The sequence below is a fragment of the Budorcas taxicolor genome, chromosome 11, assembly GCF_023091745.1.
Source record: "Budorcas taxicolor isolate Tak-1 chromosome 11, Takin1.1, whole genome shotgun sequence".
Classification (NCBI taxonomy): Eukaryota; Metazoa; Chordata; class Mammalia; order Artiodactyla; family Bovidae; genus Budorcas; species Budorcas taxicolor.
In genome coordinates this window covers 43,295,853-43,310,064 of record NC_068920.1, presented here as the reverse complement: position 1 = coordinate 43,310,064, position 14,212 = coordinate 43,295,853, and the positions used below count along the sequence as shown (strand labels likewise).

The window sequence follows — 14,212 nt, the reverse complement described above, 5'->3', positions numbered from 1 at the left end:
CAATAGGTAAAAATTAGATTGTTTACTAGATGGTTTCAGACAAAGAAAGCAGCTCATTATCTATGAAGAAATAAAAGTTATCTCTGTTCCCTATTATATGCAAAAGTAGATTCCAGATGGATGAAGCACCTAAATGTGGAAAATACCAAAAGATTTCATGGAAGAAAATTATTTTCTTTAAAAGCCTATATTTTTGTGACCTAGGATTGGGAAAAGAACTTCTAAAAATCTCAAAGCACAAACCAATTTGTGTGTAAATTTAATTGCATCAAAATGGGGAGTTCTGTTTAACAAAGGACCCCATGGGCAAAACTAATACATACATGACACATGGGAGACAATATTTACAATGTGTAAATGGCCAAGTGATTAATGTTCACTAGACTAAATTATACAGGGAACTCCTGCAAATAAAGAAGATGAAGCAACCCCAGCAGGAAAATGGGCATAGGATATAACCATGCAGTTTATAGAAAAGGAAATCCTCAAAGCAGTAAGTATATGAAGAGTTGCTCAAATGTATTAGAAAAATACAAATTAAAATAGTAAAGTATCATTTCATAGGACTTCCCTTGTAGCTCAGTCAGTAAAGAATCTGCCTGCAGTGCAGGAGACCTGGGTTCGATCCCTGGGTTGGGAAGATCCCCTGGAGGAGGGCATGGCAACCCACTCCAGTATTCTTGCCTGAAAAATCTCACAGACAGAGGAGCCTGGTGGGCTGTAGTCCATGGGGTCGCAAAGAGTCAGGCACAACTGAGTGACTAACACTTACTTATCATTTCATATATGTTACACTGGTTGTTGTATAGTTGCTAAGTTGTGTCCTACTCTTTTGTGACCCCCATGAACTGTAACCCACCAAGTTCTTCTGTCCATGGGATTTCCCAGGCAAGAATACTGGAGTGGGTTACCATTTCCTTCTCCAGGGGATCTTCCCAACCCAGGGATTGAACCTGTGTTTCCTGCATTGGCTGGTGGATCCTTTACCACTGAGCCATCAGGGAAGCCCCTTTTAGGCTTGTACATATAAGCAAACCAGAGAAAAACCTAATGCTAGTGAAGATGCAGGGCTATAAAACCCCTTACACACTGCTGGGAAACATGCAACCACTCTACAGTAGCATGGCACTCAGAATAAAAACTTTATATATGTATATGACCCAGCAGTTCTGCTCTAGAGTTGATTTACCAAAGAAAATCTCAACCAGGTCTTTAGAGAACATTTACAGGGATGTTCATTGCAGCATTATTTGTGGTAGAAAGGCATTGGAGGTAATCCAGGTATCCGGCACAGGGACAGTATAGAGAAAAAATGCTTTGGAACACTCCATGACATATTATATAGCAATTAGAAGCAGCACATCAAATGTACACATACAGAATGAATGGATTGTGTTGCAGAACTGAAAAAGTAAAGAACAGAATGAGACAGAATGATACATGTGTAAGATTTGCACACATCAAAAATACATGCACTTAGTAAACAAATATTTACTGTATAGCACAGGAAACTATATTGTGTCTTTTAATAACCTATAATGGAAAAGAATCTGGAATATATATGTGTATATGTGTATCTGAATCACTTTGCTGTATACCTAATAAAATATTGTAAAACAGCTATTTTAAAAAGAATTTAAAAAATTCATGTACTCGAAAACATTTTGCAAGAACATATACAAATAAAGGGCTTCTCTGGTGGGTCAGTAGGTAAAGAATCTGCCTGCAATGCAGGAGACCCGGGTTCAGTCTCAGAGGCGGGAAGATCCCCTGGAGAAGGGAATGGCTAGCCTGGAGAATTCCATGGACAGAGGAGCCTGGCGAGCTACCAGTCCAAGGGGTCGCAAAGAGTTGGACACAACTGAGCCACTAACGTATACAAATAAAGGAGACAATAATAAGGATAGTAGGGTGGTTGCCTCGGAGAAGGCGATGGCACCCTACTCCAGTACTCTTGCTGGAAAATCCCATGGACAGAGGAGCCTGGTAGGCTGCAGTCCATGGAGTCGCGAAGAGTCAGACACGACTGAGCGACTTCACTTTCACTTTTTACTTTCATGCCTTGGAGAAGGAAATGGCAGCTCACTCCAGTGTTCTTGCCTGGAGAATCCCAGGGACGGGGGAGCCTGGTGGACTGCCGTCTATGGGGTTGCACAGAGTCAGACACGACTGAAGTGACTTAGCAGCAGCAGCAGGGTGGTTGCCTATGAGGATACAGAAACAGGATAAGGGGAAATGTAAAGATTTTCATGACTCCCGACTCATTTCATAGAATCATAGAGATTCTCTTATTTAAAGTATGATATGTAAGTATATCTAATTGACGGTGATAAAAGCAAATGAAGTGACAGAGGCTACCACTGTCAACCCATGCACCTTGTGGAATCTTACTCTCCCATCAAGATGTCTTATGAACCATAAATGTTGTGCGACCATCAGATATACAAGTGTAGAGACCCATGTCAGCCCCTATATTGAATGCTTAGTATGTGGTTGCCTTTTAAATTAGTGAAAGTTTAAATAGATCTATGTTTAATATTGTCTTCTCGAATCTTGCCTTTGGGGAGTGTACATAGAATCCACTTCGATGACCCTTGGTCTGAATTATCTGTTTGGATAAAGTTACTTGAAATCTCAGGATATATCTTAAGAATGTATAATATGTAAAATCGATTCTATATACATCTGTGTGTTTTAATATAAAATATGATTTCCCCAAATCTTTAGGGAAGATTGCCATTCTGGTAATGTGTGCCCTCTAAGACCCCCTAATGTACATCCAGTATGAGAAACAGTTTCTGAAGCAGACTTTATTGATCAGAGATCTGACAGCTCTTCAGGAGCAGTAACTTTTTTCTTCTTACAGCAGGCTTTTCACTATTCTGGCTCTTCTAAGATAGATTCTAGTTCGAAATACTACATTGTAAAATATACAGTTATTTTATACATTCTGATTTTTTTTTTCTTTAACTTTACAGAGACTGTGCAGTTGATCCAACTTGTGTTTTATGCATGGAGTGCTTTTTGGGAAGTATTCACAGAGACCACCGATATAGGGTTAGTAATACCCAAATGATAACCACACCTAGTATTGAAATTTATACTCAATACGTTTTCTTCCTTTTTAAAATTCCAAGATTTAACACTGAAACTGGGGAGAGTGGTTAAGAAATGCGTTATTTAAGTACCGTCAAACATGTGATGGCAGTGTAGAGACAAATTATGAATCCAGATTTCATGGAATACATGGTTTAAGAAAGGCAAGACCGATGTTCCAGTATTGGTTTTCAGCTAGTTTGCTTTGCTGTTTATTTTTAATGTTTATTATCTTTCTAATTCTAGGTTTATAAAGTAGGTTATCAAAAATTAGAGAATAAAGGTGAGAGTTAAAATGTGAAAGGGAGACTCTGAAGGGAGAATGACTGAGCAAAATGAGGAAAAGTGACAGGATTATACCTTTAAGAAATATTCTGTTGGTGAACTTCTACAGAATATTGTTTCTTAATGTTAAAGAGGTACCTGCTGTTATACAGTGTAGAAGAGAGCCAACTCCAGAACATAAGGCTAACCAGGTTTTGTTTGTTTTAGTGCTATAATACGAACAATACTTTTCCAAAAATCAAGTGTGTTTGCTTTTAAATCAGGGCCAGAGAATACATAGGCAGATTAATTGCTAAGCCTGTCCTGGTTCTTCTACTGGAAATTGAAGCCAGAGCTATGAACATTCAAAAATTTAGGGAGCTGTTAGTAGCTGGAATTTCTCACACTAATATCAAGTAAAATGATAGAGAAGAAATATTGCAGTCATTTTATTAATTCAATTCATTTTATTAATTCAGGACTTCGTCTCCTGTTTGTTTTTATTTACTCTACCAAGTATTGATAATAATCAACTAAAACAGCTGCAAAATTAAATTCATGTTTTTGTATATTCTTTTTATTTTCATAAATCAGCAAGAGAATCCTAGTTTCCTTCAGGTTGTTCTACCTATCTTTGGTAACCAGAACATGCATAAGAGCTATAGGGTGAAGTTATCATTTTCTATATGCCTGCCTGCTCATGTTTCTTGGTATCTTTGCAGCCCTTAAGAATAACCGTCATTTGTGAGTTTACATTAATTACTTTGTGATATGTAACACATAAATACTTTCCTTGAGTAAAATATGAAAGGCTCTTTCTAAAATTTGCACCTATACCCATGCATAAACTCACAGCATGTTTTCAGAAGCAGAATTTCCAATCTCCTAATTATTAAATAAAAAGTTTTATCTTGCCAGATTCCTTGAATCATTGCTGTATTTTAAGGAAGCAGGAATAATTCTTGACTCCTACAAGTGGTAAAAGGTTTTGTGGCCAGGTGGTATTTCCAAAGTTTTCTTCCTTTTCAAAGAATGCTATTTAGAGAGTTTTAGAAAAGAAAAAATAAATGATTTCTATAGTTTTCATTGGTCACTTCTCTGATACACATGCAGCGCTCTTATAGACTTTTATAGAAGATAGCAGTTATAGGAATTTTTGTAACTCTTGAATCTGTTATAGTATGTTATAGGCTGGTAGCACAAATACCAGCAGTATATCAGTTTAGCCAAAACCTAGCAAGAAAACCCTTGTGATTTTTACTAATTAGAAACTCATGCAAGTGGACATATTTTACCTCTTTAAAATAGATGTAGCCTTGTTTGGTAGAAACCAATGCAATACTGTAAAGCAATTATTCTTCAATTAAAAATAAATAAAAAATAGATGTTGCTTACTAAACAGTATAAAGTATCTTATTTTATTTTGATATCACTTAAACTAGCCTATAGGCTTATTTAAAATAAGTTTTAAAACATTGAAAGATTTGACATTTTGATTTTATCCTCCAAAGAAATTAAACATTTTAGCAATGTTATTTCCTTAGCACTTGATATTCCTATTTATAAGCTGATAGTCCTCAGTAAATACTTATTGACAAGATACTTCACAATTTCTTTTCAAGATGACAACATCAGGAGGTGGAGGTTTCTGTGACTGTGGTGATACTGAAGCTTGGAAAGAGGGTCCTTACTGTCAGAAACATGAACTTAACACCTATGAAACTGAGGAAGAAGAGGTAAAAACATTTTCACAAAATTGTTACTAAGGAAATACTATTTTAACTATGTTTTTGAAATATTTTCAGACCTAGAATTAGGTTGTAATATAGAATTGTATAAGTAAAATAGTCCTCTCACAATAAACTGTCCAAATATACTTGAAAAGCTTTTTTGCATTTTATAGATGCCATACCGTTACTAATAGAACACACTTGAAATTCTAGAAATTTAATTTAATTTGGACTTTTGCATTTGTTTTATTTTAAGCATATATGAGTTTTTTTAAGTCTTCATTTTTTATTAAAAGGATTATTTTTGTATACATGTAGATGAGTTAGCTTTGGAGAAGGCAATGGCACCCCACTCCAGTATTCTTGCCTGGAAAATCCATGGACGGAGGAGCCTGGTAGGCTGCAGTCCATGGGGTCGCTAAGAGTTGGACATGACTGAGTGACTTCACTTTCACTTTTCTCTTTCATGCACTGGAGAAGGAAATGGCAACCCACTCCAGTATTCTTGCCTGGAGAATCCCTGGGACGGGGGAGCCTGGTTGGCTGCCATCTATGGGGTCGCACAGAGTTGGACCCGACTGGAGCAACTTAGCAACAGACCAGTTAGCTTAGTTGATTTTTATTTGTGTTGTGACCAAGACTTTGTAGACTGATACCTTTCTTTTCTATAGTCATCCATGGCAGCCAGTCCTACTTGTCGTCTCCCAGTAAATCAGTGTTGTTGGATATGTGATGGGACAAACATTGGGATGATAGCTCAGTACAAATTATACTTACTCCGGTAAATAATGTGCTTTCTAAAATTGTCATTGATCCTTCATTGTTTTTCTTTAAATGATATTTAGAATGATTCAGTGGATTCTCACTAAATTAAATAACTTCAAACTCTGCTGTTGTGGCAGTTGATATTTGATTTAGGATTTTATTTTAGATTTTAATTTTAAATGGCAGAGAGGTGGGTATATTTAAAGTACTTATGTGTTGTTAGTAAGTAGATCTCATATAGATTTGGGGCAAGTGGACATTACTAGTCCTTCCTCGTGCGTATATCTTCCTGGTCTCGAGTATTTTAATAGAATGACCAAAGAACTTACGGTGTAGGACAGTGTCTTTTAAACTGTGTTCCACGTGTTTTGGATGGATGAAGTTTGTGCAAAATAATTCAGTGCTATAGGAAACATATATTTGTTTGTGTTTCATTTGTTTTGTGCATGTGTTCTGGGATTATCTGCTAAAGAGAGATGCCAAGTGGTCAGGGTTTCCGATTCCTCCACTGGCAGTTGGAACAGCTCCATTTTTATCTGTTACATATTGGATTGGGATTCTGTATAAAAATACAAGCAAGGCAAACAAAGATAAATTTGGAAAAGGGGGTTTTCACTTTTGAAAAAAAGTTGAGAGCTAGTATAAAACTTAAGGATTCTGGGAGAAAATATTTACAAATGATATCTGATAAGTGTCTGGTATCTAGAATATATATCTTATAACTCAGCAACAAAAAGACAACACAATTAAAAATGGGCAAAGGACCTGAATAGACATTTCTCCAAAGAAGGTATAATACAAATGACCAAGAAACACATGAAAACATGCTCAGGATTATTAGTCATTAGGGAATTATAAATCAAACCACAGTGAGATACCACTTCACACCCATTAGGATGAACATAATCAAAAAAGTGGTAAATAGATTGGAAAAAATATAGAGAAATTGGAACTCTACAGTGCTAGTGGGAATACGAAATGATTCAGCACTGTGGAAAACAGTTTGGCTATTCCTCAAACGGTAAACATTGCCATATAAGCCTGTAATTTCATTTCTAGGTATATATGCAAAAGAATTAAAAACAAATATTCTGATATGTACATGCACAAACATGTTAGTAGCAGCATTATTCGTAATAGCCAAAAGGTGGAAATAGCCAAAATGTCTCTCAGTGTGTGAATGGATAAACATACAGTGTAATATTACTCAGTTATAAAAAGAAATGAAGTAATGAACTTTCAAAACATTGTGAAAGAAGCCAGACACAGAGGGTCATATATTGCATGATTCCATTTACATGAAATATCCAGAAGAGAAATCTGTTTCGAACAGACTGGTGGTTGCCAGGGGATTGGGAAGAGAAGAATGGAGAAAAACTGCTTAATGGGTAAGGGCTTTTACTCTGAAGTGATAGAAATGTTTTAGAACTAGATACAGCTGATCATGGCTCAATATGAGGTACTAGATACCAGCAGATTATTCACTTTAAGTTTTCTAAGAAAAATTATGAATCTGCTTGCAGTTACTCTGTTGGTTTTATCCTCATACGTTAGTGGGGTAGCTATCAAGTAGTGAAGACAGGTTAATTTCCTAAATTTTCAGAAGATGCTGAGACTTCAGGTGGTCTAGTGGTTAAGAATCTACATGCCAGTGCAGGAGACACAGGTTCAGTCCCTGGTCTGGGAAAATTTCACATGCTGTGGAGCAGCTAAGCCCGTTAACTGCAACCACTGAGCCCAAGTAGTTGCATGCTGCAACTGAAGCCTGAGCACCTAGAGCCGTGCTCTGCAACAAGAAAAGCCACTGCAATAAGCCCACGCTCACCACAACTAGACAAAGCCTGTGCACAGCAGTGAAGACCCAGTGCAATAAACATAAATAAATGTTTAAAATTTAATACTGTTGAAAAAAAAAAAGAAAATGCCAGCAAGATACCTGCTTGAGTGAAATTATATGGTCCTGCCTGGAGAATACATATTCCAGCAATTTGGTAGAGAATCAAATCTCCAGACTCTGCCATTTAGTTCCTACTTAAGAATTCAGTTAAGAGAATGAAGTCTTTGAGGAAAGACTAGGAGGTATTAAAAAGATAGCATTCTGTTTAGCATACCTGGTCCCTCCCTCACTAAATTCATACATTATCTCAGTTTTCTATATTTTGTGCTTGAAATGGAAGAAAGCTATGTAATACTTAGAACATGGCTTTTTAGTCTGTCATATAATTGTTTTTATTGAACATAATTTTATTTTTGTTATACATTCAGCCTACGTCTTAAGAAAAAGTTGGAAAAATTGAATTATATACTTCTGTTGGGATAGTGTTTAGAACAGCTGTGTAAGATAAATACTACTGTTACCCGTATTTTGTAGCTGTGGAAACTTAAATCTTATTTTAAGAAAGTTGTCTGCAATACCCCACACAGTAAGTGCTGGTGCTGGGCTTTAAACCCAGGTATTTCAGACAACTCTGATAGTACATTACACTGGTTTTTGGAAACATTTTTTGGCAGTGGAATTTTTTAAAATAAAGTTTTAATTAAATCCCAATAGTAAAACATAAAATTGGTATTATTAATGAATTTATTTTTTATAAGTTGGAATGTATATTATTTACTTGTTAGAAAGGCATTCATGATTATTTTGTTTCTAGTTAATTTCTAGTTTTAGTTGGGCAGTGTGGAGAAAGCTCTCATTCATACCTTATTTGCATAAGACAGCAGTTAAACTCTTTTATATTTTATGGTTACTTTTTTTCCCCTTCTTTTTTTTTCTATTTGGCTGTGTCACTTGGCTTGCAGGATCTTAGTTTCCCAACCAGGGACTGAACACATGCCCTCAGCAGTAAAAGCTCAGAGTCCTAACTACTGGACCACCAGGAAATTCTCTTTTTTTTCTTTTGACATTCTAAAAATTCAAACATTATAGAGGTATAGAAATGTATCACATAAAAGATTAAAGTTCTCCATAATTCCCATGGTCTTCTAAGATAATGGTAGCCTTTTTAGCCTTTTTAACTCACTGACAAAGGCTTGCATCCTCTAATATAAATATCATCAAAACCATTATTAATCATGATAGGTAATACAACATAGAATAAGACGGTCATTTATTTTCTCATTCTGACTGACTTATGCTGTGATAAGAGCACTTTGAACAGAGGTCTCTTCAAATAGCATTTGATTTCCCACTGTACACATGGATAGACTTGCACAGCCTAGCATCTCTTCACTGCAGAAATGTTTCTTAATCCATAACCATTTTCAACAAGTTAACATGTGCATACAAAGATGTCAGAAGAATCTTTATCTGGAGACTGTTTAAAAATATAGATAATCATGTATTTTAAACAGATGTGCATTTCAAATAAGAAACATCTCTGCCAGGCCCTGGGATGTTGTAGAACAGAGTTTGAACACTACTGGCTTGGATTCTCAAGAGGTGGCAGTTGTCTCTATCTCAACACCATTTAATTCTTATAAATCCTGTTTATCATAATTCTTCAGTCCTCTAAAATGCCTTGTATTATGGGACATAATTGTAAGAAATGGAATGACTATATAGTGAGATACTATAACCTAGAAAACTGAGTTTTGGTTCTACTTTTTATTTTAGTTCTGTGTGAGGTTCATTTTATGATTACTAGCCACTCTTCTGTGAATCTCCAAAAGGTTCCAGTTCCGGTACCTTCTTTATAATAGGTGATTTTACCATGTTAACTTCCAAAGTCTCCATAAGAAATGGTAGCAAACCTGGTAGCAGTATAAAAAAAATTTTTTTGATGGAACATATAAAGCATAGGTAGAAAGTTCTGTAAGACTTTGGAAAGCCTTCTTCTTACTTTACTTTTTCTTACATTCTTTAAGCCCTGCACCCATCTTCTTTAGGAATCTGTCCTTTTTTCTTCATTCTTGTTATTATTCTCCTTCATTGATTTATATCAGTTCCATTAAGCTGGTCCTTGGTGAGGATGTACAAAAATGTTTCTGTATCCTTAGGTATATTTGCAAGAATGTGCTGGTTCCCATTCCATCATGTTGGAATATATTCATTTTCTTATTGAGAGATGAATATAACGCTTTTAGCCATTAAGCTGAATAACATGTTTATCTTAAATCTAAGCATAAGATAAAGTATTAAGATTAAAGATTGTGTAAAACATTTTGCCAGCCTGACTGAAAGATACCATGATAAATTTAGTGTATGTTTATAGTAATACTTTTTTACATTAGCCTTGAAATTTAGTGACTTATTCACTGTTAAGTCTAATGTGTGAAGTTCCGTGTTACATGCATACACAGCTTGTCTCACTGAAAGTGAGTGATTCTTAACTGCATCAAGGAGCAGTTTTCTGATCTTGTTGACTTCTCCCCTTTAGAATCCTCAAAATCAGGCTTTCCTTTATACCTGTAAAACTAAATATTGCTTGTCTGTCCTAAGATAACTTTTCTTTGTCCTGGAAATTAGAGATTAGAGAGATATGAAGCTGTAAACATGCTTAAATTTTAAGATCCCATAATGCCATTCCAAAATTTTTAGATTTATTAGGCATTGGCGGCTGCTGCTAAGTCGCTTCAGTTGTGTCCGACTCTGTGCGACCCCAGAGACGGCAGCCCACCAGGCTCCTCCATCCCTGGGATTCTCCAGGCAAGAACACTGAAGTGGGTTGCCATTTCCTTCTCCAATTAGGCATTGGAGAGCGTTGGAATATTTTGATTCAAAAGATTCAGTAATAGGGATTATTGTGGACAAAATGTTTTAGAAGTTTGATTTGCTGAGATACAACATATAGGATCAAATTGAAGAGAAATTGACACTGGAGGATCAGTCAGCCTTTTAGTATTTTGAGGAGGAAGTCAGAATGGAAAAAATGAGCATTAATGTGTGGTTAACATGGTTGCTTTTTTCTTCTTCTTTCAGGATCCTCTTGTCCATTTATCAGAAGATGTGATAGCAAGAACTTATAACATTTTTGCTATTATGTTTCGATATGCAGTAGAGATACTAACCTGGGAAAAAGAAAGTGAATTGCCAGCAGATTTAGAGATGATGTAAGTACAACCCATTTATTCTTGGTATTTGCTTATACTCAGTTTTAACCATTTTGATTCTCATTTCTCAAATTAATACAGCTAGGATTGAACATAATCTTTTTTAATTATTAGTTTTCAACAAAATAATAACCTTGATTTTATAGTTTTAAAATATATGTGAGCTGTTTAATTAGTAGAGGTTTTTCCCTGTTGGTTGCTTTAGCTGATTCATAGCCATATTTTAGCCACATCAAAGCTGTACCACTGGTTGCAAGCATGGGCATTTTTCTCTTCTTTTTGTGTTAAAGCTGTTAACTCGATAATTCTTTTTGTTTCATCTGTCAGATTTGATGAGGGAATGAGCACTGTGACCTAAGTGAAGTGAGTTTTTTGGTTTGACTAAATGCACAAATTCAGTTTTAACCATTTTGATTCTGAATTTTTTTAAAGTTTATTCTATACTTTGTGCTTCTTTGGGTATACATCTAACATTTTTTTTTAATAACCATTTGTTCTTAAATTATTGAGGAGATTGTAAATTTTCAACCAGAGAGCTGGATTCTGCTATAGCTGTATTGCGGCTAAGGACTTAACTCTTTTGCATGAATGTGTTTGCCTTGAGCAGCCTTCTCTTTTACTTTTAATTCTAACCAAGCTTGTTGGAATCATACTCATACTCAAGGTTGAATACAAGTGAGAGTTTAAAGGACATTGGTGCTGTATCTTTTTTGCTTTCTCAACAGTGTTCCAAATAATCAGGTTATGGTTTCTGTTTCTTAATGAAATGTTAACATTTCTTTTTGGAAATGTTGAAAATGACTTAGTTAACCTCATAACTTTATCTTCATGTATTTTGAGTTGGGAACCAACTAAGATCTAAATCTAAAATCCAAATTGAGACCCTAGAGAATAGAAAAGTTGTGTTTTTATTTTTCTGTTCCATCGTAAGTTTGGGACCACCAGCATAGAAGGGAAAACAATCTAACTTACTTCTCTTGTAATGTTTTCTCATCTTAGTAAATGATGTTTCATCTACCCAGAAACTTGAATCACGCATATATCCACTTAGATTTCGGGTCCAGCAGGTTCCCCCTGTATCAAGTTGTTCTACTTTTGTTCATCTGCATTACTACTCTGGTAGTCCAAATTACATTAATTTCATCCTTGGACAGCTGATACCCTTAACCAGACTGCCATAACCACTCTTGTCTCCCTCAGTTCATTCTCCACACTGTAGCCACAGTGAATTTTAAGGCAAATCTAACTATAGCTCTTATTTCACCATTTCAAATCCTGGATTGCTCTTAGGATGGAAAAGTCCAAATCTGTTTCAAGGTCTTTAAGATTTCTGCCTCTCTCCAGACTCACTTCCTCCTTCCTCCCAGTGCTCCACCGCCCAGTTTACCTTTACCACCTCGGGGTCTTTGCGTTCACTTTTTTCTAGCCCATAGTTTCTCAGCCTTGGCACTGTTGACTTTGGGGGCCAGATATTATGAGTATGACTTGTGCATTGTAGAATTTTTAGCAGCATCATTGGCTTCTACCCACTGGACATTAGTAGCACTCCTATCCCAGTCATGATGACCAAAAATGTCTCCAGACATTGCCAACTGGTCATCTATGGAGGGCTGAGGAGAATTCCTCCCAGTGAGTACCACTGATAGCCAGTTCTGACTTCAGCTCTCAAGTTACTTCTGTAGCAGTTCCCTGAACTCCCAGACTGGTTTTATCCCACTCTGGCATCCTGTTCTTGATAAAAGCCAGTTCACACAGGTTATATGTATGTATCTTTCACACCAGCTTGATAACATTGTAGAATGTAGGGACCACAGATGACTTCATTACAGATATGTGCCTAGTACCTAGCACATTCCCTAGGACAAAGTGTCTGAAGTGAAAATGTTAGGTGCTCAGTCATGTCCAACTCTTTGTGACCCCACGGACTGTAGCCCTCTAGCCTCCTCTGTCCATGGAATTCTTCAGGCAAGAGTAATGGAGTGGATTGCCATGCCCTTCTCCAGGGAATCTTCCCAACCCAGGGATTGAACCCTGGGTTTCAGTCTGCATCGTAGGCAGATTCTTTACCGTCTGAGATACTAGAGAATCCCAGGACAAAGTGTTCTCTTAATAAATCATCCTGGAGCAGGGTGATATGCAAATAGATGATGTATAATTAATGTTTTATCCCACAGTGAGAAGAGTGACACCTACTATTGCATGCTGTTTAATGATGAGGTTCATACCTATGAACAAGTTATTTATACTCTTCAAAAAGCTGTTAACTGTACACAAAAAGAAGCCATTGGCTTTGCAACTACAGTAGATCGAGATGTAAGTAATTTCATTACATTGATGTTGCATAATTACACTTTTAATACAGGTATGGTATCCTGTGTTTGTCTAGGTTATTTTTTTTAATTTCATATGAATATGGTCCCGAATATATATTGGCTATAACTGTAGGCTATTGTCAGAAAGTTTAGGTGAAAACATAAATTGCCTTCATTCTACACAGAAGAACAAATGTAGTGTTGTTCAAAGGTATATACTTACTGATGGCTTGAAAATGTTAGGATTGCTTTGAAGGAAAATACTTTACTTTCTAATTGATGAATAAAATAAACGTTGTAAATATTAAAAATTGACCAGAGTTGTTATATGCTCATATAACACTGTTTACTGGTTCAAAAGTTATTAATACTGAATATAAATATTTTTGCAAGTTAATGTCAAATGTTTTTATGTACAGGGACGTAGGTCTGTTCGATATGGAGAATTCCAGTATTGTGAACAAGCAAAATCAATAATTGTGGTAAGTAATATAAAAACATGTCTACACTTGTATTTTTTATTAGTAAAACTAGTCCCACATTTTGGTGTTTATGAACACATTTTTCTGCCTTCGTGAAAGCTGACGTCAGCCAAAAATCATGTTAAAGGATACATTAGTTTAACATTGCTTGTTGCTTTACCTAGTTTTTTTAAGCTTTAAGATTGATATAAAAAAATGAATGTTTAGATGCAATACATATATATATTTTCTCTCTTCTATTTCTTCATCACAGATGTCTTAGAAAGTTTTTTGCTTTTTGTTTTGCTTTTGGTAGGGTTTCATGTTACCTTTTTAGGAATTAAATTGGCCTTTAGCACCAAGATTAGAATTCAGGGGAAGTTGTTGGTACCTTATAGCAAGGTATGCTGTATATCCTAATAGCATTTAGTGTATAATACATCTGAAACAAAACTGTTTCCCACATGTAGATTTATTTTTAAAAGTTAGAATTTATTGTTTTTAACTATTCCATGTAACTGCATTTTATGTAAAT

The 14,212-nt window shown here is 35.8% G+C and overlaps 1 protein-coding gene across 3 annotated transcripts in view; it reads left to right on the top strand.

The window, feature by feature from the left end:
* Nucleotides 1-14,212, top strand: part of UBR2 (ubiquitin protein ligase E3 component n-recognin 2) — a 103,823-nt gene that overhangs the window by 27,476 nt on the left and 62,135 nt on the right. For all 3 annotated transcript variants that reach the window (XM_052647838.1, XM_052647839.1, XM_052647837.1), the window contains 5 exons: nucleotides 2,979-3,057; nucleotides 4,983-5,096; nucleotides 10,774-10,904; nucleotides 13,079-13,217; nucleotides 13,636-13,698. In XM_052647838.1, coding sequence (XP_052503798.1) covers nucleotides 2,979-3,057; nucleotides 4,983-5,096; nucleotides 10,774-10,904; nucleotides 13,079-13,217; nucleotides 13,636-13,698 — 526 coding nt within the window. The remainder of the gene's footprint in view (nucleotides 1-2,978; nucleotides 3,058-4,982; nucleotides 5,097-10,773; nucleotides 10,905-13,078; nucleotides 13,218-13,635; nucleotides 13,699-14,212) is intronic.